Source organism: Lipophrys pholis (genome assembly GCF_963383615.2).
Source record: "Lipophrys pholis genome assembly, chromosome: 14".
Taxonomy (NCBI): Eukaryota; Metazoa; Chordata; class Actinopteri; order Blenniiformes; family Blenniidae; genus Lipophrys; species Lipophrys pholis.
In genome coordinates, this window is record NC_137633.1 from 21,596,782 (window position 1) to 21,622,456 (window position 25,675).

At 42.6% G+C, this 25,675-nt stretch overlaps 1 protein-coding gene across 3 annotated transcripts in view; it reads left to right on the forward strand.

Annotated features, from left to right (window-relative positions):
* The first annotated feature begins 3,333 nt into the window (after window positions 1–3,333).
* Window positions 3,334–25,675, forward strand: part of LOC308120023 (G patch domain-containing protein 2-like) — a 41,365-nt gene continuing 19,023 nt past the window's right edge. For all 3 annotated transcript variants that reach the window (XR_013936011.1, XM_080480385.1, XM_080480384.1), the window contains exons 1-8: window positions 3,334–3,390; window positions 8,358–9,023; window positions 19,735–19,796; window positions 21,284–21,442; window positions 21,671–21,750; window positions 21,849–21,913; window positions 21,993–22,032; window positions 22,127–22,218. Coding sequence is in view for 2 of the 3 variants with exons in the window: in XM_080480385.1 (XP_080336511.1) it covers window positions 8,362–9,023; window positions 19,735–19,796; window positions 21,284–21,442; window positions 21,671–21,750; window positions 21,849–21,913; window positions 21,993–22,032; window positions 22,127–22,218 (1,160 nt within the window). In the remaining variant the exon portion in view is untranslated. The remainder of the gene's footprint in view (window positions 3,391–8,357; window positions 9,024–19,734; window positions 19,797–21,283; window positions 21,443–21,670; window positions 21,751–21,848; window positions 21,914–21,992; window positions 22,033–22,126; window positions 22,219–25,675) is intronic.

Here is a 25,675-nt window from a genome sequence, read left to right on the forward strand (position 1 = left end):
GTCAGAAAACAAAAAGAAAACCGGCGATTTAATGAATTATCATCATATTTTTACATGTGATTTTTCATCCCCGACATTTGAAGTGGCGCCTTTGCAACATAACTTTTCCAGATGGCGGAAACTTTCCCCGCACACTATTTACTGTCACACTTAATGAATTAGTGAGATACTCAGCCTGCCACTTTGCTATCATGTCCCCTTCAACATTCTCTGCAAATCCCATTGAAAATTATTTATAAAAATTAACTTCTCTTGCAAGAGAGCTCATTGAAAAGAAGAATTACATGACAGATAAAACGCTTTATCGCCAGTGAAAGACGAGACAATGTACGTCGAGAAATTGGGAAGATGGCAGACACAATGAATATTAAGTGCCTAAGAATCTCAAGCTGCTGACTAAATTGAAACAGTATATCCTGAGGGGGCCAAGGTTTCCAAATTGCTAATTACTGCCTCTGAAAGGGGGCCGTTTCTGATATGTTTGCTTGTGAAAGGCTGCCGCTTAATGAAGCAGTGGCTCAAGTTTTTTCTTTCTTTCTTTTTTTTTTTTAATATTCCCACTCTCCGGCTTTCAGGGCTCTCTCCGGACTTCCCTCCCAGGCCAGAACAATGGCGGGCCCTGGAGCCCAGCTTCCCCACAGGCCCCGGCGAGCGGAGGCCGGGGGCTGAGCACTGAGGGAGCCGCTCGGCGCACTGAAATATGGCGGCGACAGATAAGGTGGCAGCGGCACTGAGAGGCCCTCTCCCATGGGCCCAAGGGGAAATTTGCAGTTATTAAGAGGAAGATGAGAGCGATTAAATGGCTTTTGTACTCATTTTCACAGACTTTTCTCTTCTTCTTCTTCTTCATTTTTTTTTTTTTATTATTTGGGCTGCCTTCATCTGATAGATGAAAGAAGTGGTAAATGACTTTTTTTTTTTGTGCTTCATTCAGAAACAACACCAGCTTTCAAAGACAATTCATTATTACCGAGAGCTGTCACACATCATAAAACACTTATTAGTTCAGCATTGTTTTAAAAGGTATGGGGAGCAATAGGCATTAGAGTAATCTGTAATCTGCAACCAGGGTAATTACAAATTTAACATGGTTTCAGATTTTGTTTGAAGAAGTTAACGGAATGTTACATCGACTCCTCAAGCCTTAATGGGGGAGATATAATCACAGGAACATTTGTAGAATTCTGTGCAATCCATTTATAGGGAATTGGAATGGATACTTGTAATCAAGTACAATTATTGGTAGATTGTTCGAACTGTACTCATCTCAAAAACTTACCAAAGCAGTGGTTACTTTTTTAATACATTTCAGTTGCATCCCATAGCCTCCATTCAATCCCACTGACCTGTGAAAAATAAAAAAAGACAAATTCTTACAAGTCTAGTTTGTTAATAGATTAATTTAATATGTATGAAAACCTTTGCGCTGCTCGTGATTGTGTTTGTTTTAACACACTTGAGAGCAAGGGGGTGAATCAGCTCAGCTTTGAAATTGTATTTTCTGGGACTATATTATCACATTTTTTTCGATCAGTTTGTTGTTTTGCCATCAATCTATGGCAAATGCAAGTAATAATGCTTGTAACACACTGATTCAAAAACTGCATTTGAACACTCCATGTGAAGTCCCAAGGTTTTATTCTTATTTGATCACCCACAAAATAAACACAATTGGAACCACAATGCTTTTGCATGTGCATGAAAATGAACATCCTTTACACGAGTTCTTAGAGAGTCAGGCCTAAAAACAAACTGTTTGCTGGAGACTCTCAAAATACCTAAATCTGCCTCCAGAGATTGATGGATGAATACTTCTCATGCGGCACATTATTTGGGAAGGCAACCGGCTTGGTGTAGTTTTAAATATATTTTTGGTTCAACTGTTATCGACTGTTCACCTGTCCAGGTAGGACACTGCTGTCGCATAGTCGGGAAGAATCAGCTTTCAACAAGCACTAAATTGGTTGGAGTGATGAAGAGGATGGCTGGATAGATGGATGAAACGTCATGAGTCCACCAAAATTACTATAAAAACACGGACTTAGTAGTCGACCAGCTCCAACATCTCTGATCAAATATCGCATCTTCCTGATTTGCAGTACAAACATCCGTGATGACAAATTTATCTTGGAAGATTTGGGAAATATGACATTTAAATTGCACAATAAGATGAACTTTAAATGTTCCATATGAGAGGCCTTCGTGGAATCCTATAAACTTAGATGACTGGATCTCTAACATTGAAGTACTCACCAGGTTGAACATCGTTCCAATGTCCACAACACATTGCTATTTTGTAATGTGGATACATTTTATGAAAATGTGTGCATGAACTTGAAGGCATATATTATACAGTTATTCAACAAATTCACATCGGTGTCAGACGTCCAACAAAATTGTATTCCAAGTGTATTTCAGCAAATCAAGCCTTGGTCCTGAAGTTCAATCAGTCTAAAAGTCCCTGTTGGGAGCTCTACTGAGAACAGGCTGTTTCTGTGTTTGTACAACGAGCTGTACAACGAGGAGACGTGGCTTTCTAATACCCTGCACTAATCTTTAGCTATGCTTTGTGGAAACACTGTTGTTCAACAATATCTGTTCAAACCAGAATCTAACTAAGAAGAAGAAGTTCCGGAAGAAGTTCAGACTCTGCGCCTGCAGCAGGACATTTCAGAACAGTTAGTTAAAATATTGTATTTGCATATTTAACTTTGGGGCGTATATGAAGTAGCTAATGCTAGCTCCTGCTAACTGTAAGGGTCACTGTTATGGCTTTTCATATTAAACTGAAATTATTCAGTATATCAGTAATCTTCTCAAGTTTCTATATACCTGTGGGAGGGTCAAAATGAGTATCCACTGCCAGAGGGAGTGGTGGTTTCCCTGCATGATGTCATGAAGGGAAAATCTCAGAATCTCCTGTAGAAACACAATTATTAAAAAAATTTTCAAGCAAGTGAGGCAAACAATAGACTTTGTTCACTGCTGCGCCCTCGAACACAGGCTATGGGGACATATATCACTGCTAGAAAATCATTAGAAAGTGAATTTCGCATCAAATGGGACCTTTAAATGCAAAAGTTGCATGAGATGAAACCATCATGTAGCAAGTAGAGCTTTTCTAAATCAAACTAACTACAGATATTAAATGTTTTCAGTGTTGGTTGACGTCAGGATAGAAAGATGCGGGGCAGACAAGTGGCTGAAATATCTCACCTCGTGCAGCCTGGTTTAAACCCTCCTCCTTATCGCACGCGGCCTCTGTGGCGACGGGATGTTTTGGGGGCGTTTCCCAGTCAGGTGCCCGCCGCTGATTGGTTGGCTCGCAGACCGGAAGTGCGTGCGCCATCCCAGCTGTGCGGAAAACAAAACAAGGCAGGCTGCGACATGGTGAGTGCCTCGACACCATTGTCTTCCTCTTTTTGCACTGCAGCATTTAGATGAGACACACACGGTGTTTCTGGGAGGGTTACCGAGCTGCTCGCTCCGCCGTTTGTTCACATTAAAGGGTCTATGTGTGTGTTTGTGTATGTAGTGTGTGCGTGTCCTTGCGCGCGCCTCACGTGTGAGCTGTTGTTATGTAACACAGGCTGCACTCAGCAGGCAGACTCTTCTGTCTGTCCCTGCTTTTGTCTGCCTGCAGCCTCCCAGCTGCTCTGGAACACCAGTAAATCTGATCAGAGCTGACAATTACACCGTTATGGTCACTCAGGAAGTCTCTTCTACCTGCTTGCTCCCAAATGAAGGTTGTCCTGCTGTTTCCAGGTAGAATATACACTGTTATGATCCTGGATGGGGACATTTCAGTATATATAAGCTTCGTAAGACTAATTTAGGTGTATTCTAGGTGAATTTTGAGGGAGTGTATTTTGTTCAATGTCATGAGATGACTGACTGTTACCTGGGGTTGGAATAATGAATTAGTAATAGTCATATGACAGTATTTTATGGATATTATGCAGTACTTGTATTTTTATGGATGTTTTGTTTTTAAGTAGATCGTTTTGCTCATCCACCACTTAATAATGAGAGAGCAATGGTTCTCACTTTCGCCTCACAGCGAGAATGTTATGATGGTAATACTGTCCGGGCCTTTTTGTTTTCAATTTGCATGTTATCCCTGTGTGTGTGTGTGTGTGTGTGTGTGTGTGTGTGTGTGTGTGTGTGTGTGTGTGTGTGTGTGTGTGTGTGTGTGTGTGTGTGTGTTCCTCCCTATGATCCAAAACATCCATATGAAGTTAATCGGTGACTCTGAGGCCCTGTCCACACGACAACGCTGTTTCATGTAACCGCATTGTTTTTGGCCGATCATCCACACAGGGCGGGTTTTAGAACCTGAAAATGTTTATTTATTTCTTTTTTTTAAGAGTGGGCACATTTTGAAGCGCCGCCTCAGTTTTGAGGTGTGCACGGGCAAGACACATAGACGATGTGAAGGTCATGATGTCATCACACCACCTCTCGACCAGATAACCCCCTCTGCGACGTCATAACAACAACAATGGCGGACTCCATGCTCCAGGCCGAGCTGCAGACGCTACTGATGTTAGTTGCTTTAATAAGGCGAGATGCTGGATACCTCCGTTTTTGGGGTATTTCTGTGACAGCATGAATATGCCAAATATAGGCGTGGTATATACACTACATTGTTTTGGGTAGTTTTCATGGTGTCACATGACGCCGATATTTCCCGTGTGGATGGGATAAAAGATCTATTGGTCTCGTGTAGACAGGCCTTAAATTGCCCCACGGTGTGAATGTGAGTGTGTGTGGTCTGTTTCTGTGGGTTTTTTTGTCACTTTTCATTTATTTCATATAATTACTGCCCTATATCTATTAGTTTTATATATTCTACTTCGCAGTTTTACCCAATTTTAAGTGACCACATTTGTTTTTTCCCCTGTTTTTCTTTTCAAACTAACAATAATGAGTTGATTAAAATCACAAAATGTATGAAAAACGCGCAGTGTGACATTGACAAAGGTCCTGGATGTGTTTGAATCAGGTGATTCAGCAGGATTTTAGAAACTCTTACAAAAATGCGGAAGCAAATATATCTTGTTTAGAGACAATTTTAAATGAAAAATTATGAAAGATGTGTATGTTGATCAGTTTTATTGTTTCTTTCATTAAAATTTCATTATAGATAAATGATACACATTAATAGTATTACTTTGATTTTACTTTTTCAACTTTAAAATCTCTTTATTCAAAATAACATAACGGTACACAACATGAAATAACATTAAATTATTTTATAAATTTCCAGAATACTGAAATTATATTAGGTGTCCTGTAAAATGTTAATGCAGTTTTAAAGTAACTAATACTTCACATAATAACAGAAAATGGTTATCTGTCAATAGTAATTTTAACACTGGGCTCTTTGCTTGTAATTATGTCCAGTCCAAGCAATATAATCGTTTATTACTTCATTATTCATCTTTCCACCTCTGATGAAGATATAAGAAATGTAGTCATAGAGCATTTTTATTCCAGCTTGGTCTTGTCTTGATTTTTTTTTAAAAATAACAACACAATCTCAAAAAGGGATTTGTGGCCTGAAGTTACACGCCTCCACGCTGCTTTGCCAATGCAGCTGTTCTTGTACAAAGTCAATGTACATGAAAAGTTTTACGACAGTTTGTAAACGGCCATAAAACAGGTTAAATGTAAATAATATATGCAACAGGCATGAAGCACTACTATTCAAGCAGCTATGCTTTTTTTTTTTTTTTTTTTAATCAATTATTCATTTAGATTAATATATTTTTATGAGCCCAGCTTCATAAATTGACCATTTTCATTTTGTAAACCCTCCAGGTTAGTCAGCTGCCATCCAGTGAGACAAAAACAAGACATTTAAAGGTGCCGTATGCAGAATTATAGTAATGCCACTTTTGTGCAGTCCCATGTCTTCAGTCCAGCTCTGTTGAATCTCTATTAAAGTCTTATTGAGTCTCAATAGTTTTGTTATTACCAAGAACTCCAGCCTCTGTTGTGTTTATGAGTAAATCCGCAGGATCAGATTAGATTCAGGATTTATGAGACTGGAAACCACAAAGACATCAATTGATTGATTGTTGTTTCCCTACAAAAGCTTTTTTCTAGATCTTAAGACAAGTAGGACTATGACATACTGCACTTTTAAAGTCACGCCCCTGGCTTTTGGAAACACTAAAGAATTTTATGATACTTCAGAAATTAAACAGCTATAATTGTAGATCACCCAATTTAAAATAGCGTGCATGTCTGGTGTGAGTCCGGGTCGGGGTTTGGAGGGATTTCTGTGTCGGGTTGGCGTTGTCTCCTTATGCACGAGTGGCTTTTCTTTGGCGTCCTGCCGATAATCCAAAAACAGGTTTTTAAGCCTCATTGTTTTGGGTGTATGTTTGTCTCTCTGTGTTTGTTGATGGCGGAAACGGTGCAACTGGTGATGTTCTGCTCAGTAGATGAACAATAAGAACAACGTTTGCCTCCAGTGTCATCACTCCCAGTCCATAGTCTCCTGGGACTTGGTGGTTTTATCGTTGATAGTCATGGTAATACCAGTCCAACGACCCGTGTTCAACATATCCAGGATCTGTCTCTGTTTCCTGGGTTGACTTATCCAGACAGGCGTGATCCTGATAACCGTTACTCCGAAGCAGGTTATCAACTCGCAGGCTCAACCCGGACCTATGTGCGCGCGTTCACATGAAAGAGGCGGAGTTTGCAGCGTCTGACCAATCACATACATGGAGAAACCCTGCAGAGCAGATTACTGAAGGAGCAGTTATTCTCTGAGAAGATGAGGAATTAAAACACATGCTCCAGGTTAAAAGCAATACTGTTGGCGTGTCCAAAGCCAAAACATTCCTGAATTGTTAATGCATGACTTGGTGAGATTATATGTTATTAATTAATCTGCCATGTAAACAGACGGCACTGTGATCACTCAGTTTCACTCTATTACAGCAGAAATGTGTCGTGCTGAAGTTCCTCTGATCTTCTTTTACTTTATATTTTCCATCCAGTTGTTATGAGGTTAGTTTCTCTTGTGTTTTGTGTTGGAATATTAATTCATCACCGCAATGACAGGAGTAGTTCTGCGCTCCATAAATTCATGTTTCTGCAGTTGTGTCAGGTGTGATCATTAACTTCATTATTCCAGATCAACCCTCGTGGAGATAAACAGACCTGGAACAAGTCAAGAACAAAAACATCCTTCAAAGCCTCAGTGACCAGGATTTATTTTATTATGTCAAAAAGATCGCCTTAAATTTAAATCTAATTTCTCCTCTCTGCTGCATCTCAGCGCTGAACCAATCATCATCATTCAAGAATGGGCAGGTCATTTTCCAGGACATCTGATTGGTCAAGAGGCGGAGCTATTACACTCATTGTGATCTTATCGAGAACATAACCTGCTCCGGAGCAGGTTAGACATTCAGCGTAATTTGCTGGGGTGATTTATCCCGGTGAAGAAGTGAGCAAGCGTTGTAGTACGTAAAACCCAGGGTTAATCCTTGAAGTTATATCGATAAGAGAAATTCAGTACAGGTCATCCTTGGTCATTTGTCCAAACGAATGTCTGTGTACTTCCATTCTTAATGCAGGGATGGCAACAGGAAAAGAAAATATTTCAGATGAAAGTTCTGTGGGTCTCGGGGGCCATCGGCCCCCATGAAGCTAAACTTTTTCAAGCAATTTCTACCGATTTCAAATCTATTTCAGCCCCATTTTGTAGAGCAACATAAGAAGAGCTGGAATAAATCTTACATGTTTAATGAAAATCAACTTCCACAGTCACGCTGATATCTGCTGATCAGTCAGATTATGAAGGTTTAAAATAAACCACTCTTTCTTCATTAAGTCCACATTTCTTCACATCATTAACTTGATGTTTCACAACTGTTTATCTTCAATGAGGAAGAATTCTGGTTTGTTCACTGCACAGTTTCTCAACACAGTGGTGCTCGTCTAAATGATGAGCTTAGTTCAGTCCTATCTAGAGAACAAGAGATGAATGTATTTCTTTTTGTTAAAATTTTCTTCGCAGCCAATCGCGGATCCGTTTACTAATTCTTTCTATTCATTTCCCGTTGTTAACGGGATGTTTGGTTTTGATACGATTTGATGCTACTGTAACTTTATCCTTGATGACTGACGATAGATATGAAATCTAGGAACCCCCCACCCCCACCCCAAAATCTTTTTCCGACAGATATAGACATTTCACAAAAATGACCAATTTGACTATCAAATCAGCAGAAAGTTGCCATCCCTGATAATGTTTGTTTACATAAAACCAGCAGTTTCTTATTCAGCCGTGGCTTCAGCACTGATGTTTTCTGCCTGGTGTCCTCGGTTTGCAGCACCATGATGGACGAGCTGGTGCAGGACCTGGTCTCGGCGCTGGAGCAGAGCTCGGAGCAGAGTAAGCTGGGCGAGCTGTGGGAGGAGATGGTCCTGAGCCCCCTGCAGCAGCGCCGTCAGGTCCGCCGCCGCAGAGGCCGCAAGCGCTTCCGCGAGTCCTCCCTCTATCCCACGGAGCACAGGCGGTGCTGGATCGAAGCGTCGGAGTCCAGCTTGGACGAGACCCGGGACTACAGAGAGAACTCCTCGTCGGCCTTCGCCGCCTCTGTGGCCACGTTCAGCGACTCTGACGAGATGACTGCGGCCAACCGATGGCCGTCACTCCTGAAGGGCCCCGTCCGGACCAGGCAGCCCTCCTGGCCCGAGTCGGACTCCTTCACCGAGAACAGTGCGGGCCGGCCACTCCGGAGGCGCAGGAAGGTGAAACGTATGACCTCCGATGTGACCATCAGGCTGCAGCAGAAGCTGAACCTGGGAGGAGTGGACCGGAAACGGAGGCACCGGCCAGCGAAGGTGCAGCAGCTGGCGGGATCCCAGAAGAGGTCCGGTGGGTGGATGGGAGCGGACCGACAGCCTGAAGGAGGCAGACGGATCGGCAAGAAGTGCTGGAAGAGGAAGAAGACCAAGGAACACAGAGAGGCTGCAGACGAGAACATGTCTGAAGGGTAAGACTACGTTTATCAGTAATACACTCATAATTCTATTTTCAACAGAAATTCATAACACGACAATGTGAGTAAGACTGTTACCGTCCTTCCCACGTCTCACTGTTTTGTTTGATACAGAGCCTCCTTAGGTCTTCTTTCAAACATACAAGTTCTCCACATGTTAAGTTTTTAACAAACCACCAAACAAAACACTTAGTTGATGATTTTCCTTTCTCTCACTCTGCTCCCGACCTTCTCTACTCTTACAAAACGCTGACATGACGTCAGAACTCCTGCGTCACATTTAACCCTCACATACATGTTGCTGTATATGTTTTTAGACCGTGGAAGGAAACCCTGAGAAAACATGCTCTGGAAGAACATGCAAACTAAACACCTCTTTCTATAACTTGAATTAATGAACATGTCTGCTTTGTTCCAGTTGATTATTCAACTCTATGATATGATTTCTAGTTTTTTATATCAAGCTAACACAGTCCCGGTCACAAACATTTGTTTGATGTTTGATATTTGATTCCAATTACAACATAAACGATGTTGAAACTGCAACGTTTCACCACTTCATGAAGACATTTGCACGTCTCTGATTTGATGGCAGCAACACATCGTGTAAAAAAAAAAGGTACAACTTATTCACTTTTCCTTTTCAACAACAGTCTGTAAACACAGGGACTCAGGAGACCAGAGTTTCACAGAGTCTGTGTCCGGTGCAGGATTTTGGCAGGTCGACTGTCCTGACTGTTTGTTCTGGAGTTTTTCATGGCGCTCCAACTGTTTTCTATGAAAGTTGTTGATAAGTTCAACACCCTGACTCTTCTACTGTGAAGCTGTGCTGTCGTGATGGCTTAGTATTTCTTGAATATGAAGGTCTTTTCTTAAAGAGACATCTGAACGTGTAGATATCTTTACCATTTGCATGGTGGTTTGGCGGCCGGATTGGAGCCTCTTGCGGGCCGGGTTTGGCCTGCGGGCCTGATGTTTGACCCCCCCCCCCTCCCCAGGTCTAGATAGATGGAGCTTCCTGCTAACACTGGACTGGACGGTCTCTCTCCTCTTTATCCTGCAGGACCTGCTGTCTGCGCTTTCCAAAAGAATTTAAACTTTTGCACGATACAGCTTTAGGTAGCATTTGCAGGATGCATGATGGCCTGTGTTCACAGACAATGATTCATGAAGTGTTTCTGAGCCCATGCAGTGATAGTCGGCCTCTTTTGAATTCCCGAGCAGCCAGCTTTGACTTGGAGCCTCGTCCTTTATACTCTTGCTCCTCTGATCTCCTAAAATGAGTTGTACCTCTCTGAAAAGCTCCTTTCACATTCATGTTTGTGACCCGTTGCCTCGTTAGTTCTTCTCCAGTGTCTTTGATTCCCGCAGTACTTTTCCTAACTGTTGTTTGCTGCCTGTGCTGTGGAATAAAAAATGAAGTAATATTTTCCAACAAATGGTGAATTGTCTGTTTTCACATCCGAAATGTTGTTTATGTTCGAACTCATTGCACTCCGCTCTGTTTATTTACATTTATTATTGCGTCCCAACTTTTGATTTATGTTTGTGCTCGTTTCAGTTTACACACACACACATCCTCATTTTTGTGGCGCAAACACAATGTTGTAATTAGATTAAGCTGTCTTCTCAAATACTCCCCAACACATTTTAATAATGTTCCCTACAAACAGTTCGTTCCTTGGTTGAAACATAATGAGTGCAGTTGTGTAGGTGAGCGTTTTCCAGAATTACAGTGTTTGTGAAACCCAACCAGGCCTTCACTGCAACGCTAAGGAGTCAGGCTATCGTTTAGCTCAGCGTATTTGTATTAGGAACAACTATGAGATCATTATTTGTGTAAAATAAGCATTTCGGTTCGGTTTAATTTTCACTTGTGCAAATAGACAAATGTTAACCGGGGCATTGTTTCAAATACCAGGATTAAAATCATACTGCAAAAAGGGAGCTCAAGCTCTGAAAGCCCTTCTTACCCTTTAAATGGAAAGTTACCAAGGCAGTTAAACCCATAACATAAAAGTCACGGGCATAACTACTATCAGACAGAAGCAATTAAACAAGGCGACATTTAAGATGATCTATACTGCCTGTCTTCATCCAGCCACTTGTCAATATTCAGCATGTCCTCAACTAAACCAGAAAAAAAAAAAAAAAAGAAGAAGTATCACAATCACGCCACTCCACTTTAAAGTATTGAGTTGACATTAAAAATGAATGATAGAGGCTCTTCATCCTCATCTTCAAGAGCTGAAATGATCATCAGGGAGGGATCTTTGATAGTTCCGCCTCAGGCATCTGCCAGCTCATTATTTCCTTTCGAGAAATATTGTCACAAATAAATAAGTGAGTTGGTGTGGTATTGATTTGTTTTGAAATGAATTCCTGTCTTGGGCTGGGTAATTAAGGCTGCGCCCGTCCCAGAGTCCCTCACTGCGACCTCCTGTGTGGCGTTTTATTTAGCCAAACTAAACGTGGCTGTAAGTGGCAGCAGAGAGGGACGTTAAGGTAATACAGTCAGGTAAACATCGCGGAGTGTGTGTGTGTGTGTGTGTGTGTGTGTGTGTGTGTGTGTGTGTGTGTGTGTGTGTGTGTGTGCGTGCTGGGGGGTGCGTGCGTAGCTCTGTCATTAAATACTTCTCTATAAATAACAAACTGAACTTCACTTTGCGCTGTTGACTTGTTTGTTTGGTTGCAAAAAACAATAAGATAAAAAAATATATATTATGTTTATCTTTTCAATTGAACCCAAATTGAAGAAGCACCTTTTCAGCTTTCATTTAAGTGTTTCAGCGTGACCTCAAAGGTCCGTGCTCTGCTCAGCTGCACTCGCCTAAACAACGTTTGTGAAGCATAAAATATGATATAATATTCGGCAGGTTGTATCAGGGAACTTTGGAGTACGAGCACTCTGTGTCGTATCAGATCCTATACCTGGTACTGGTGTCGGTGCATCCTTATACGCTTTTATATTGAAAGGTTATTTTATCCACATGAAGCCACATGAGTGCAAAACTGTGTGTATTTTTTTAAACCTGCTCCCAGAGTTGATTAATCTAAAAACACTTGCCCAGTCAGCATTTTCCTCCTCATGTATTTTACCCTTAACCTATCTGCTGCCTATTTCTGTGATGCAGTGCCACTACAGGCCTGGTATTAACACCACAGTGTTCTCAGCAGTTTTGTGTGGACAGACACATTTCTTAAACATTTTTGAACGTGTGTGGAGGAGCTCTAATTCCCGTACAATTGCCAGAGAGCACTCCCCTTTCTGTTCTGCTTGACTCGACCACAGTGCAGCACGCTGAGAAGTAGGATTGGTTCAGTCACCCGTCCACCAATTAACCTCATAAGCATTTGTTTGGACTGTGGGAGGAAACTGGAGAAAACCCATGCATGCATAGGAAGAACATGCAAACTCTACACAAAACGGCCGGGCCGGTATTTGAACCGTGATCTTCTCGCTGTGAGGCGACAGCTGCTGATGCTAATCGTGCTAAGGCGTATCTGACATCGTTTATCCAGAGACTTTGCGATCCCATCCAGTCTGAAAAGTAAAAATTCAGATGCAAAATCTGTTTTCACTTTACTTTGTTGACGGTAAAGGTTTTGCTATGTTAATAAAATGAGATGAGTCTGAATGCATCGTGCAAATTTATGATAGTTCCCTCAGTCTTCATTTAAATTTCAATCACCTGTTTTAGTGACGTTTCGAGTTAAGACGCCTCATTTCTGTGTTTTCGCTTCAGAAAAGTTTCACGTTTACACAGCGGTTTGAAAACGATGTCCTTTTACATGGAAATAAGAGAAACGGCAGAAACGCTGAAAACATTGTGCTGTGCATGTTGAGCCACGAGTGGGCGCTGTTGTTTGTTTTTGTAATGAAACCACACACACATGCATGCAGAGAACCATACGCTATACTCATTAAAAATGGTGAAAACACGGACATTCAAAAGGACAGAGGACCAAGTTGGATTGTTGTTACAGTAGCGGTCAGTCAGATTAAATTCTTTCAGATTAAAGGATCGGATTGGCTCGTTTATGTGAACACTGAATAAAATAATTGGAATATTGAGCCAGTTTATACGTACCAAAATGTGACCGGGTTAATTTCAGTGGATCAATCCCATAAGGCTTTGCAACGTTTGGAATCTGTGGCATGCGCAGCGAATCCTAGAGCCTCGCTCCTAGTGCTAGTCCTAGTGCTCACCAAGTCATTAAGATCCATTTCTTAGTCAAGAGCATTTATTATGAGCTCATCTTTTTGGGGTGGTCCATAATATATGAAGGGACTCCATTTTCCAGGGGGACCCCCTGGAAAATGCAGTCCATTTTCCATATACCATACTCCCTGGAGATCTGGAAATAACCAGAGTTGTTTTGTTTGTGGTGCTTGTTTTTTCATTATATTTGAAACTGCGACATCAAATCTACCTTCTCTTGGTCAAAGTAGAATCAGGGAGAGACTAGCACGGGACGCTTTGGTGCTCGATGTGGCAGGGATTCTGCTGCTGCACACCCCACCTCCCACATGTCTGTGTTTTTGTTTTAAACACCGACGTGTGTACGTGGTCACGCCCTGACGTTAGGTGGACTGACGTCACGGGCATACGCACAAAGCTCCGACTGTTGGAAATAACCCGATGAACTCTTTATGTGGAGCATAATCAGACAAAAACCAGGATTACACCACCTCCTCCGATCCGATCAAAAGTTCAGTTGGATTGTGCAAATATGATCCAATTGAAGTGTTTATAAGGTGCAAATTTAATCAGGTTAATTTTGGTCCATGTAACCACAGCTATTGACTGTCAACTATAAAACTACCAAGTCCCAGGAGAAGATGGAATATTGTTCTTATTGTCCATCTACTGAGCATGTGCAGAACAACTATTTACTACAACCATGGTGTACCGTCTTTGTGTTTTGGAAAAGCTGTGTTTTCAGTGGCTCTGAGCTCCGTTGTTGTGTGAACAGACACCCAAAACACAATCAAAGTTTTCCGTTTTCACCAGGAAGAGCTGTCGTATAAAAGGGGCCTTACTTAACAGAAACATTTACCCTTGAGCCCAAAGACCTGAGGGGTCGCACTTTCTCGCATACTGTGAACATGTTCAGGTGCAAGACAATAAGATACTAATAAAAATATTTTCAAATCAACCCTAAAACCCTTCTTTGCCTCAACCAGCTTTACAATTGGATTAACACGCCACACCTTCAATGTTAACTCTTTAGGTAGCGATACTAAAGCACAGTTCCTGAGGTTGTTGGGGATATGAAATGATGTTTTCAGTTATTAAGAACAACGATCAGTTACATCGTACAATTTGGCTCTTTTTGTGGCCGTTTTTCAGATCCCTTGTCTAATTTTCAGTCCTGCTCTTTGACAGTTCATTTCGCTCTCTTTTTTGACAGTAAAGAATATGTGAGAAGAAGACATTTGAGGTAACCCATTATTGAACAGACAGAGAGAGCGAGAGAGAGAGACAGAGAGAGCGAGAGAGAGAGAGAGAGAGAGAGCGAGAGAGAGAGAGAGAGAGGGCTTTACATCTTCCCGTTTAATTTGTGCTGACCTCCCTAGCCCCTAAACGGTACTTGTTTTCTTACTTTATGGAAAAATCAATAGCCGTTCTGACAGAAAACAGCTCCGGAGAAGAAATAAATGGGAGTGCCATGGCACGCTGTCAATCATTTCTCACTTACACAACGCCATCGCCGTTGATTGCTGCTCAGTAGACTGCCACACTGTACTGAGGGCTGAACAATCTAATGGTTAAGCCCTGACGGTGGCAAAGGATATGAACAAATGGCAGCAGTGATGAGAGGTTGACAGTGGTACAACAGCAATATTTATACTCTGACAGCATACGCTCCATTTGATGTCAGACACAGATGCCATTGTTGAAATGCCTTTTGAGCCACTTGGATTTTTTTCTTTTTTTTCGGTCTCTGTTCATTCCTTGAGCCTTTTTTCTTTTCCCACATAGAGTGTCTGGTCTCGTGCAATGCGCCTCTCCTCAAGGTCACTCCCCTTCTGTGCACACTGAGCTTTGCCTTCAGCCACCCGAGTGTGAGGAGAGCAGATGTTGGAAGCTCCAGTTGGGCTCCACATCCTTGATTAGACCTGGCCCAGCCTGCTGGCACTGAGGCCACCTGGCACCCAGGCTGGCCCGGCAAGCAGGCCTCACCTGTGGGTAGCCGCCATCCTGAGCTCAGCCTCCGTCTCCAGCTGGGCGCCGCTTCTGGTGATGTTGATTTCAACCCTGCCGTGGAGACAAAACTCAAGCGCTTTTCTCACACTCGGCTTTATCGTGCTGTAATTTATATTTTGCAAACTCTATGAGGAGTTTTTTTTTTGGGGGGGGGGGGGGGGGGGGGGGGGGGCAGTGTGCAGCATTTGCCCAAGTTAATTTTCATAAAGCTCTGAGACTAATCCAATTACTGCAGCTCAGGGAGGGTGGGATAACCTTATAATCAGACACCCATGGAAGAGGGCATGGATTTGGGTTTGGGCGGCTTGTTTGAAGAGCCCACAGATCCATTGTTATCAGCACTTTGCCCCCCTCCGACTCTGCCTCTTCTTTATTCCTCTGCAGAATGAGCCCAGGCTCAATAAATGGCGGCTTGCCTGTAATCTCTGTGCAAACTGCTCTGCCTCTCCCAGGAGCTGGGGATTATATCCTAATGATTAGTGCTCATCTGGATACTGTGTTTTGCTTCACCTCTTCAGCTTGTATAGAGACAATAGGGCCATGCGGGGAGTGCAGTTCATCCCCAAACACTGGGAGGCACTTTTTGTTTTTGCCCTTGTCTCCACATTTATTTTGTCACAATATTCCGAGGGTCATAGGTTTAGCTTGTGTCAAATTTATCGGATTTATCGTGGACCAGTTTGGGATTTTTAAGAAAGTTTTAAACAAACTTTTCAAGAAAATTACAACCGACCTTATTAAGAAAATCTAAACAGCTTCTGCAGCAAAATGTTTGAAGTCTTTTTGACACAGTTGGCTTGCATTAGGCCATGTTTTGAGATCTCGTTTGGTGAACTCACACAAACGAGAAAATTTGAGTCGTTAAGCAACATGCTTGCGCGCATTTGTTCCGATCTTTGCCTCGTCATACCATATAATATATATACAACAAAAAGATTCTTATTTTGATTCTGATATCTTGAAAAGTGGCTTGAATATCAACTAATACCAGAATATACCATCTGGGACCACTAGATGTCACTGTATTCAACAGAATGCTGCTACAGTACCAACAAAAAACCAAGCAAGCTCAAGCCTAAAACAAACAGCAGAAGGTAAATGTTAAAATGTGCAAATGTGCAAAAATAAACGAAAGAAAGATCGAAGTGTCTAACGAAAGTCGTGAAGGGTAGTGCAAACAGAAAATGTTAACGTGGTGAAAAAAACAAACAAAGAAGGTTAATCATGAGTTAAAAGCACGACGGCAAAGGATTCTTGAACAGCAGCTGAAGACCGAGGATCATCCACGGTGCAGTTACGCCTGTGCGCAGACAAATAAGTGCGATATGTATGTTCTTTATTTCCCCTCTTCAAGATGCATTTTTGACATTATGCGACTTGTAATTATGAAAATGAGGTAAATTTGGTTTCCAGGACTTATTTCTGTCAACGCTCTCCATATTTCAACCATTTCCAAATAAACTCGCTCGAAAACAGAAGCACATAATAGCACATGTTGGGTTTCAGTGAGATATTTTCATTCTGTGAGAGTAGAAGGTGTAGTCTGAACTGAGAAACTGGTGGGAAAGGTGCGGCTGTGTCTCAGTTGGTAGAGTCGCTCATCTTTTAATCCTGAGGCTGGTCGTTCCCTCAATCCTTCTCACCTTAACCACGTGTCGAAGTGGAAATACATCGAAGCTCTACTTCTTCCAGCGGTGTGTCTGCATGGCAGCTCTCACTATTTGTGTGTGAGTGAATCACGTAAAGCTTGTTGGAGCCATGAAGTCGATTCATCATATATATTTTCACTTTATGACACACTCCCTTCTCTCTCTTGCTCTTTGTTTCCTATTGAGTGAGCGGAACGTGGTGTTCTGTAAAGATTTGCCTGCTGCATGTGGCGAGTTTAAGTGTTTGTCAACTTTTCTCCACAAAGGTCACGGCAGAGGAAAGAAGTGTTTCTTTTGGTCCTGAGAAAAATGGGCATCTCAATTATTTATGGCATTAATTAGGCAGTACTTAATGGAAACGGTCTCACATCGACTGTGTGGAGCTCCAAGCGACATCACATTACAACCTTTAATACGGATAAATACTTAATGGCCGCCTCTAATTAATTGTTTATGCCTGTGATTCTTTTTCAAACTTTGTACAAAATTCCTCCAGTGAGAGGGAATCGCATTTGCTTTCACTTGGAAACAGAGGGCGTCTCCATGCTCATCCGTCTTATTGAAAAGCTTGTGGCATGACACATAAAAGCAAAATGGCAGGTATTGCTTATTGTGGGACTTGTGGCTATATGCTAGTGGTGATGTACGCTCCAGACGACATATCCAGAGGTGGGGTGCAGCTGAGGAGAGGCCTGGGGATTGAGTCTGGTGGGGGGGTGGAGGGGGACAGACTCTGGTGGGGGTGGGGAGTCCGGGGCGACTCTGCGAGGCCAAACATCTTCCACATTCCCCGGAGAGGCCCTCTCCCACTCACATCTGCTTCTCTTGGATGTTCGGGGAGACGATACAGGACCATCTGGCCGGGTGAGACAGGCGGGCTGGATGGACGCTTTCCGCATCCTGCCGTCACTGATGGGCCTCCGCAATATGGCAAAGCATCGTATCAGCGCATTACTGACCCTCCAGCTTTCTCCTACAAGCAAGGTCAGCGCTGATAAACAGGAACCAGAATGCAAGGCGCTTTCATTTCATGCTGCGAACAGCAGTTTCAGGAGAACGTTCTCATTAATGTTTTAACGTTCCTAATATGCAGCGTTTCATGTGTAAAAGGCCTAGTATGTAAATAAGGCAATGAGTCATTTCAGTTCAGTTGGGAAGGGATTCAAACCCTGGTTCGGCTCGGGGGGTAGTGATTCAGTCACATGACATACTTAGTTGAGCTGAAAATTTAATGATCTCATTTATGTTGTGAAAACAGTCCTGCGATGTAGCATTTTTCTCCCACTAATGTATAAAACTTAGAAAGAAAGATTTGTTTTAGAGATCTTTTCATGTTCATAAAAGTAACACTACAGTAACAAATTACAAATACATGACTGTAATGAAGTACTACCTTTGGATGCTTACTTGTAATTAAGTACACCTTAAATGATCCACTTTACTACTTTATAAGTCATAGATCAAAGCTCCATATGCCCACAATTTCAATTCATAATCAAACCCTTTGATCTGCGTGCTTTAGCCAATAACCTTTAACAGTGAATTGGTTTCATTTTTATTTTCTTCATGTGTTTTAAATTAAGACACGCTGTACTAGTAATTGAATCAAGTCCCAGCTATTTATTTAATGTGTAATTGAATGCAATGTAAGCGACGTAACATTGTGTTTTTCAGCATTCATTCCACTTCTGCAAATTGGATCGGCTCATAAGTGTTTAAGCTGGTGCTTGTTGTGATCGTGATGAAGAAACGTATCACTCAGCGGGTTCTGACCAGTTTTCAGGAGAAGATTTTAGTGCTTTCATTCCTCTCTGGTCACCTCGGACAGGATTTTACTTGTATGTCTCTCATGACAGATATCTCGATGATATATAGAAAATTCTATCTGACATCAGAGAAACAGAGCATTGCACCCATATACCAGTCGTTAATGTGGTTAGTAAGGACTTCTGAGGTCCAATCGCAGGCAAGATTCATCAGTGTGCTTCACTTTTGTAACTTGCACAGTCAAAACACTGTGGTAATGAATTCAAATGAGCAGGTGTTCAAATTGCTTTACATTTATTGAAATCACAGTCTTGTATGCTTCACCAGCTCCTCGTCCTCTGTCTTCATCCCCCCCCCCCCCCCCCCCCCCCCCCCTCCTTCCTTGACCTTGAACTGTCTGGAGGTCCCAGTCTGAGGCGGCCGAGGTGTGAGGAAGGCAGAGGAACCCGGGGTGACTTGGACGAGGGTGTGGAGAGAGTGTGACCCGGGTTGAGGTTCCCCCTCCACCTCCGGGGGATGGGTGGAGGAGCGGCGACGGAGCGGGCCGGTGCAGCAGATGTCGGCCAGTTGTTGCAAGGAAGCTTGACGTCTGCGGGCCGCTCTGCGTGTGCGGCACACCCAGAGGGAGGGGCGGGCAGGGGGAGTGTGTTTCGCTCTGCTGTCATCCTCCACAACGCAGGCCAGATTAGATTGGAGCTGACAGCGGAGGATATTCAATTAGATTGTTCATGTCACTCAGTGGCTTCGATCAGAGTCTCTCCTGATGCCTTTGTGTTTGCTATCGCGACGAGGGAGAACACAGCACGCTCTGTCTTTTTGTGTCATTTCCATTTATGTCGACCTCTACCTCCGGACTTCTTCATTATCCTTATTATTGAACGCTACACCTTGAATATTGACATTACGGGGGCATGTATATCTTTTGATTTACATTGTTCACTTTTCAGATACTATAACATTGCCTGACCTAAAGAACTGATCAGGTCTGAAATGACAAATCAAAACGGAGTTCTCTACCCTGAAATGTCACTGATATTAAAGTCGGTGCAATTTCTTTTTTTCTCTCTCTCCTTGCAGGGAAACCAGCAGCACCTGCAGCAGTGATCCTGGTCTGTTCACCAATGATGAAGGAAGACAAGGTATTAACAGAGCTAACGTGTCTCAAACTGCTGTGCGAGAAGGCTGCTAATTTGTACACTTCATGTAATGTCTGTATTGTGTAAAGGAAGATGAGGAGCTGTCAGATCCGGACACTGAGGGAACGCCGGGGCTGGAGATACAATGGGATGGTTGCTGGGCACCCAGGCGACTCTAATAAGACGTTGTCATGTCGTGTTAATGAGCGCTGAAGCCTTTGCTAATCTCATTAGCCGTGGTGGGGCCAGGCGGCCTCTGATTTAACAGTTGTCACTACACCTTGACTGTGAGAGGCATGGTTCCTGTGCACGCCTTGCTGAGTGACAGGTCTGAGAGGGGCTCGCCGTCTGGGGACGAGACCGCCGGCGTCTGGCGCTGCGTGCTTCAAAGAGGAGTTCACCTGGAAAATGGAACTCTCAGGCCCTCGTTCACACATGTGGTGTTTTCTTACAATCACTTCTTGCAGAACTAATGTTTTAGTTTGCCCTTAAAACAGGCCGTCCTCTGAAATGCAATGATTTTGAACAGCAGCAAAAAAAGTCACCTCTGCTATAATGTGTGCAAACACATCCAGCACATTTAGATTAACTATCATACATACTGTACATACTTTAAAAAAACATATCCAAACATACAATGGTTTTTACTTTTCTAAGACATTTGACAAGTTGTTTATAGTCGTAGGTTCACTGTGTGAGTTTACTTTGACTTGTTCCCCATATTATCTAATACAGAGAGGTTTTTAAAATCTGGACTAAGTTTCTTTATGAAGGCATCAGAAAGCTTTAACATCCGTAGGAATCTGGCGGTCAACGGGATGCTGTTTTATTTTTTTATTTTTTTGTTTGTTTTTAGTTCAACTTCAGCTTTATTGTGATACATCCATCACAAAAGATTTTTCCCTGCACAGTTAAATTCTTTCTGCTGTCCACAGAGAATGTCAACATTAAAATAGCATTTAAAAAGATCATGTAAAACACTTTGTACAATATGTAAACAAAAGATTACGTGTTTATATACAGATAGGGTAGCAAGAGTAATCAGAGCAGTATGAATATTGTGCAGTCCATTGTGTGCCAAAGTGTTGTATTAGTGAGGTAGTGTGTGACTCCTGTCAGCTGTTCAGGAGTCTGATGGCAGTGAGGAAGAAGGACTTTTTATAAGAAAGTCATGATCAAGAGAAATAGTGCAGGATGAATCAATTCACGTCATGGTAACAAACATTTTTAAATGTGAATTTATTGTAATCAAAAAGCCAAAAAGCCTCTTACTTGCACAAGAGTTACACCAATGACTTCCTGTGACTTCCAACAGCTGCAAACAATAATATTTTATAATATGAAAAACATGAATAAATCCGGCGGTCAGTGTGTGAGAGTAGTTTTAAACTCCTCCAACGCTTTGAAAAGTCCTGATCCAATATAAGCTTCCTAATAAAAGCAGAGCTTCGGTACCAACGCAGCACCTCCTGCCTCGTCTCTGTGTGCAGGCGATGACGAGCAGAGCGACTGGTTCTTCGACAGCGACTGTGGCGTAGGGTCGGGCGTGGCCGGCCTGCTGCCCGGCTGGGACTCTGACAGCCAGCTCTCACTGGAGGATAACCGGACCCTGCCCACCTTCCTGCAGCCCACCCGGCCCGCCTACAGAGGTTGTACACGTGGATCATATTTCTGTTAAACATACTGTAAAGTTAGATATGCCTACAGTAACATACATACAGAAAACATTGAAGAGCGCATTATTTATTATCCTCTTCATAAAAGCCCTATCGTGCCGGTGTTGTGTACTTTCTCCTGCTCCGCCTTTACTCACTGAATATCTCTGGTGATCATTTTGCGGCGCGGAGAGATAAATGCTGTGTTTTGCACCGTTGCAGGATATCACTCACGTCTTAGACGGCTGCGCGGCTCCGCAGCCTGCTGCATCAGGAAGGATAGGAGGCGGATTCCCAGCAAGGTTAAAGAAAAAAACTTATATTTCCATCCTCACTAATCTTTTGCAGCGGAGGGAAAGTCTTTGTTCCTCACCGCCCGTCTTCTATCTGTCTCTGACAGGGCAACAGCAGGCCGGTGTTTGTGGAGAGGCTGAGACACTTTTCCCAAGATCCTTACCAGAGAGAGTACGATGGATATAAATCTCCTTCAAAAACATGATATTATTATTAATATATGTAGTAATTGTACTCTGTCTCCTGCCAGCTTTTGGCTGCCTCCTGTTGGAAAACGAGACCGAAGCCAGGTACAAAGTATTTCACAGCTTTATTATCTACACACATAGATTCTGTTGGTGAAACTATAACATCTAACTGCTATTGATGCTTTTCCTGTTCCAGTTGAACCCTTTGTGCCGATTACCAGTGTGTCCTATCGACCTGGTGCCCGAGAGCTCCCAGCCCAGATGCTCGTCCTCAGCCTTCAGAAACAGGTAGCTCAAGCCAAATTTCAGTCAAACTCTCAAGGGCCTATTGGAGATACGCTTTACACTCGCCAATCAAGTATCAATATATGGATGTAAAAGTTGACTATGGGCTTCTTAATTCAAAGACTCGGGGCACAGGGCACAACCATCCGGAGTGATTTTAGTTAAGTTGATGCTTGTTGTCTTTGAATGGGTAATTAATAATTTATTTAGTGGGATGGTGTAGAGCACTATTGCTTTTAGAAATGATCAGCATTGTGGTGAAGGTTAGTGATTCTTAACATGTTTCAAAACTAGAAAAGGAAGATTAAATCATTAAGACTTTCTTGACTGTACACGGCTTCAAAAAGAGTTAAACCTGTAGAAAAGTCCATAAGACACATCTTTTTGAGAGTTTTAGTGATGTCAACACCTGGAAACTCCAATGAACCAACGGAGCAACTAACTTTTCCTTTCTACAGGCGAATCAGAGACACTGATTGACCGCAAATGTGTGTTTTTGGACTATAAGAGGAAACTGCAGTACCTAGAAAAACACACGCATCCATGACACAGAAAGACTGCAGGCCCGGAGATAAATTGAGGCCACGTGTACTTGACAACGTCACACATGAAAATGATTGTTTTTTGTTTTTGATTCAGAAAAGGTTTGCGTTTCCACGACTTGTTTCCATGGCAATGGCAGGGACGCTGAAAACAATGCCGTTTTCATGTTGGACCACTAGTGGGTGCTGTTGGTTGTTTTTGTCATGAAACTACATACACATGAGCAGAGAACAAAATGCTATAAGCATGGACAATGCGAGTATAGGGACATTCTAGTGGACAGACGACCAAGCTGGATCGTTTTCACGGGTGACTATCAACTATAAAACTCCCAAGAGAAAAGTATAAAAGTCCCAAGAGAATATGGACTGGGAGTCGTTGTTGTTATTGTCTATCTACTGAGCATGTGCAGAAGAACTTTTTACTACGGCTGTGGTGCGCATGACCAGTAGCACCGTCTCCACCACCTACATGTCCACTGAGTCGGAGTGTTTTCATAAAGTTCCGCCTTAGGATCCGTTTGCAAAAAGTTGCATTTTCAGTGCACCTGACCATCGTTGTGGTGTAAGACCCTGTCCGCATGAGCCAAAACCATCTTTTTTCTTCAAAAGTTTCCCGTCCAAATGGGATCGATGTAGTACATATGCCAGGCCTATTAGTGGTGCTGTAGCGCTGCCACAGAACTACACCAAAAACAGAGAAGAAGACACGGAGCATGAAAAAACTGAGAAATTGACAAATGTGACATCTTGCCTTATTAAACCAAATAGCATCAGTAGCTTCTGCGGCTCGATCTCGCAGGGTCATCGGATCGAGAGGTGGGGCGATGACATCATCATTTTCAGCAAATGTCCATCTTGCCTGTCCGCATTTCAAAGCCGATGCAGCATTTTGAAAATTTTTCCGCTCTGGATTTCGTTTAAAAAACAAAACACGAGAACGTTTACAGGCTCCTACATCGCCGCCCTGTGTGCTTGATTGGCCCGAAAAACGTTGCGGTTCCATGAAATGGCGTTGTGGTGTGGACGGGGCCTTCATGTATACGTTAAGTCTGAGCTGGACTGACAATATGAAGCTACAGCAGCGAGTTATGGAGAATTCAGAAACATTTAAAATCACAACTTTTCAAGGTCAGTCTTCCCAAATAGAGAAATACTTTGTGTTGACAGCGTTGAAATGCAGATTGAATTCCCGGCATTTCTGGGACTGCTCAAAAAACATAAAATGAAGGTTTATCCAAAAGATGTTTGTCAAAGCTTCACATTGCTCCCAGTCATCCCTGGAAGTGTTGGATCTGCATGGGGGACTATTGAGGAGGCGAGCAGCCCTCTTGGCCTCGAGACTGTGGGACTCCTCATTGTGTTGTTTCCACTCTGACTATTTATGGTGCATTCTTAATTTTGTTTCACACACGCTCCCTTTCCTGCCTCTCTCTTGGGTTATTTCACAGAGCGCTCCAGCGCTCCTTGATGAGGGGCAAAAACACGACGGCTATGAAAAGCCCCCGACTTCTTAGGGCTTTCTTTTCTAAACTGGCCCTTTCTTCTCCACCTGAAAGGTTCCTTCAGATTCCAGTTTAAGGCATTGTGAATACTAATTTCTGTCTATTAAAAAGCCCTCATATCCCTGCCATGCTCTCATTTGAATGGCAGACTCAAGGGAGACCTCTTAATTCCTTTATAGTGGGATTCAAGACCCTTCACTTCAAAAAGTATAAATCATACTCCCAAATGAACGAGGGAGAGAGGGGGGATTGACGAGAGGGGCTTCTGATGTGTCCCGTTGGACGGCACGAGCTGAATCTATCTCCCCAAGCTGCTCAAATCCACTCTCCAGTGAGATCGCGGCTTTGTCCTCACGACCCGGCTCTGCACACGCGACACCCAGTCTGCTACCCAAACTTCCTCCAAACACTCTCACACACAAACAGCGGTGCGCTGTGACCACGCAGAACGCTAAAACTGCTGAATGACCATGTTTGGTAACTTCCTTCAAAACGAACAATGACAAAGGATAATCGGGGAATACATCATTTATTAGTTATTAGTCATAAAGCCATTATAGTCCATCCATGCAGCAAGTGACAGTATGTCAGTATTTGATAGGCTCAATGTATCAATTCAGAGATTTTTTTTTTTAAGGTTAGAAATTAATAAAGAAATGTTGATTTTTTTAAGTTTTCACTTCAAAACTGAGGTTTTTACAAAAAAAATGCAAGTAAGTTAAATAAAACAAAGAAAAGACGAGACGTATCTTTTCACAGTTGACCGAAGTTGAGAGGTGACACTACATTCTAAGAGTGATGATACGTGCCCTACAGCGAGTTAAAACAGGTGTAACACATCAGTACCGTGGGCCAAGCAGGAGACTATAATCCGGTCCTCCAAACCATCAAGGAAATTGTGAAAATTTCCAAGAAAACTTTGATTTATTTTGTTTTAACACGGTTTTCTGAAGAGTAGCGAACACAACACAAGACAATGGTGAGACCAGAGCTGAGATATCAGTGACGCCGCTATGAAAGACAGCAACCTCGTTACTATCAAACCCGCTTCAAAGCCACGCTGTCAGGGAGAGTTTGTACAAACACCCATAATGCAACAGCTACAGGACAAGTCTTTCTTTTTCTTTTGACATTTCACTATGTTTAATACCAGGTTTCAAGAAAATTGTGTTAATGTTGAAATTGTCGACGTTTTCAGTATTAATTGTTTGGTTTTGCAAAAAATACAGCTTTTCTTCCAAAACGTATACTCTATATATACGCTACAACCAAGAAAAACTTTAAAGGTTATCATGGCACTGTTTTACCAGTCCGGCCCACACATTATGTTTTACGTGGCCACTGAACTAAAATGGGTTCGATATCCCTGAGTTAAAATGATGTCACTTCGTTTGTGATGAACATCTCAACTGC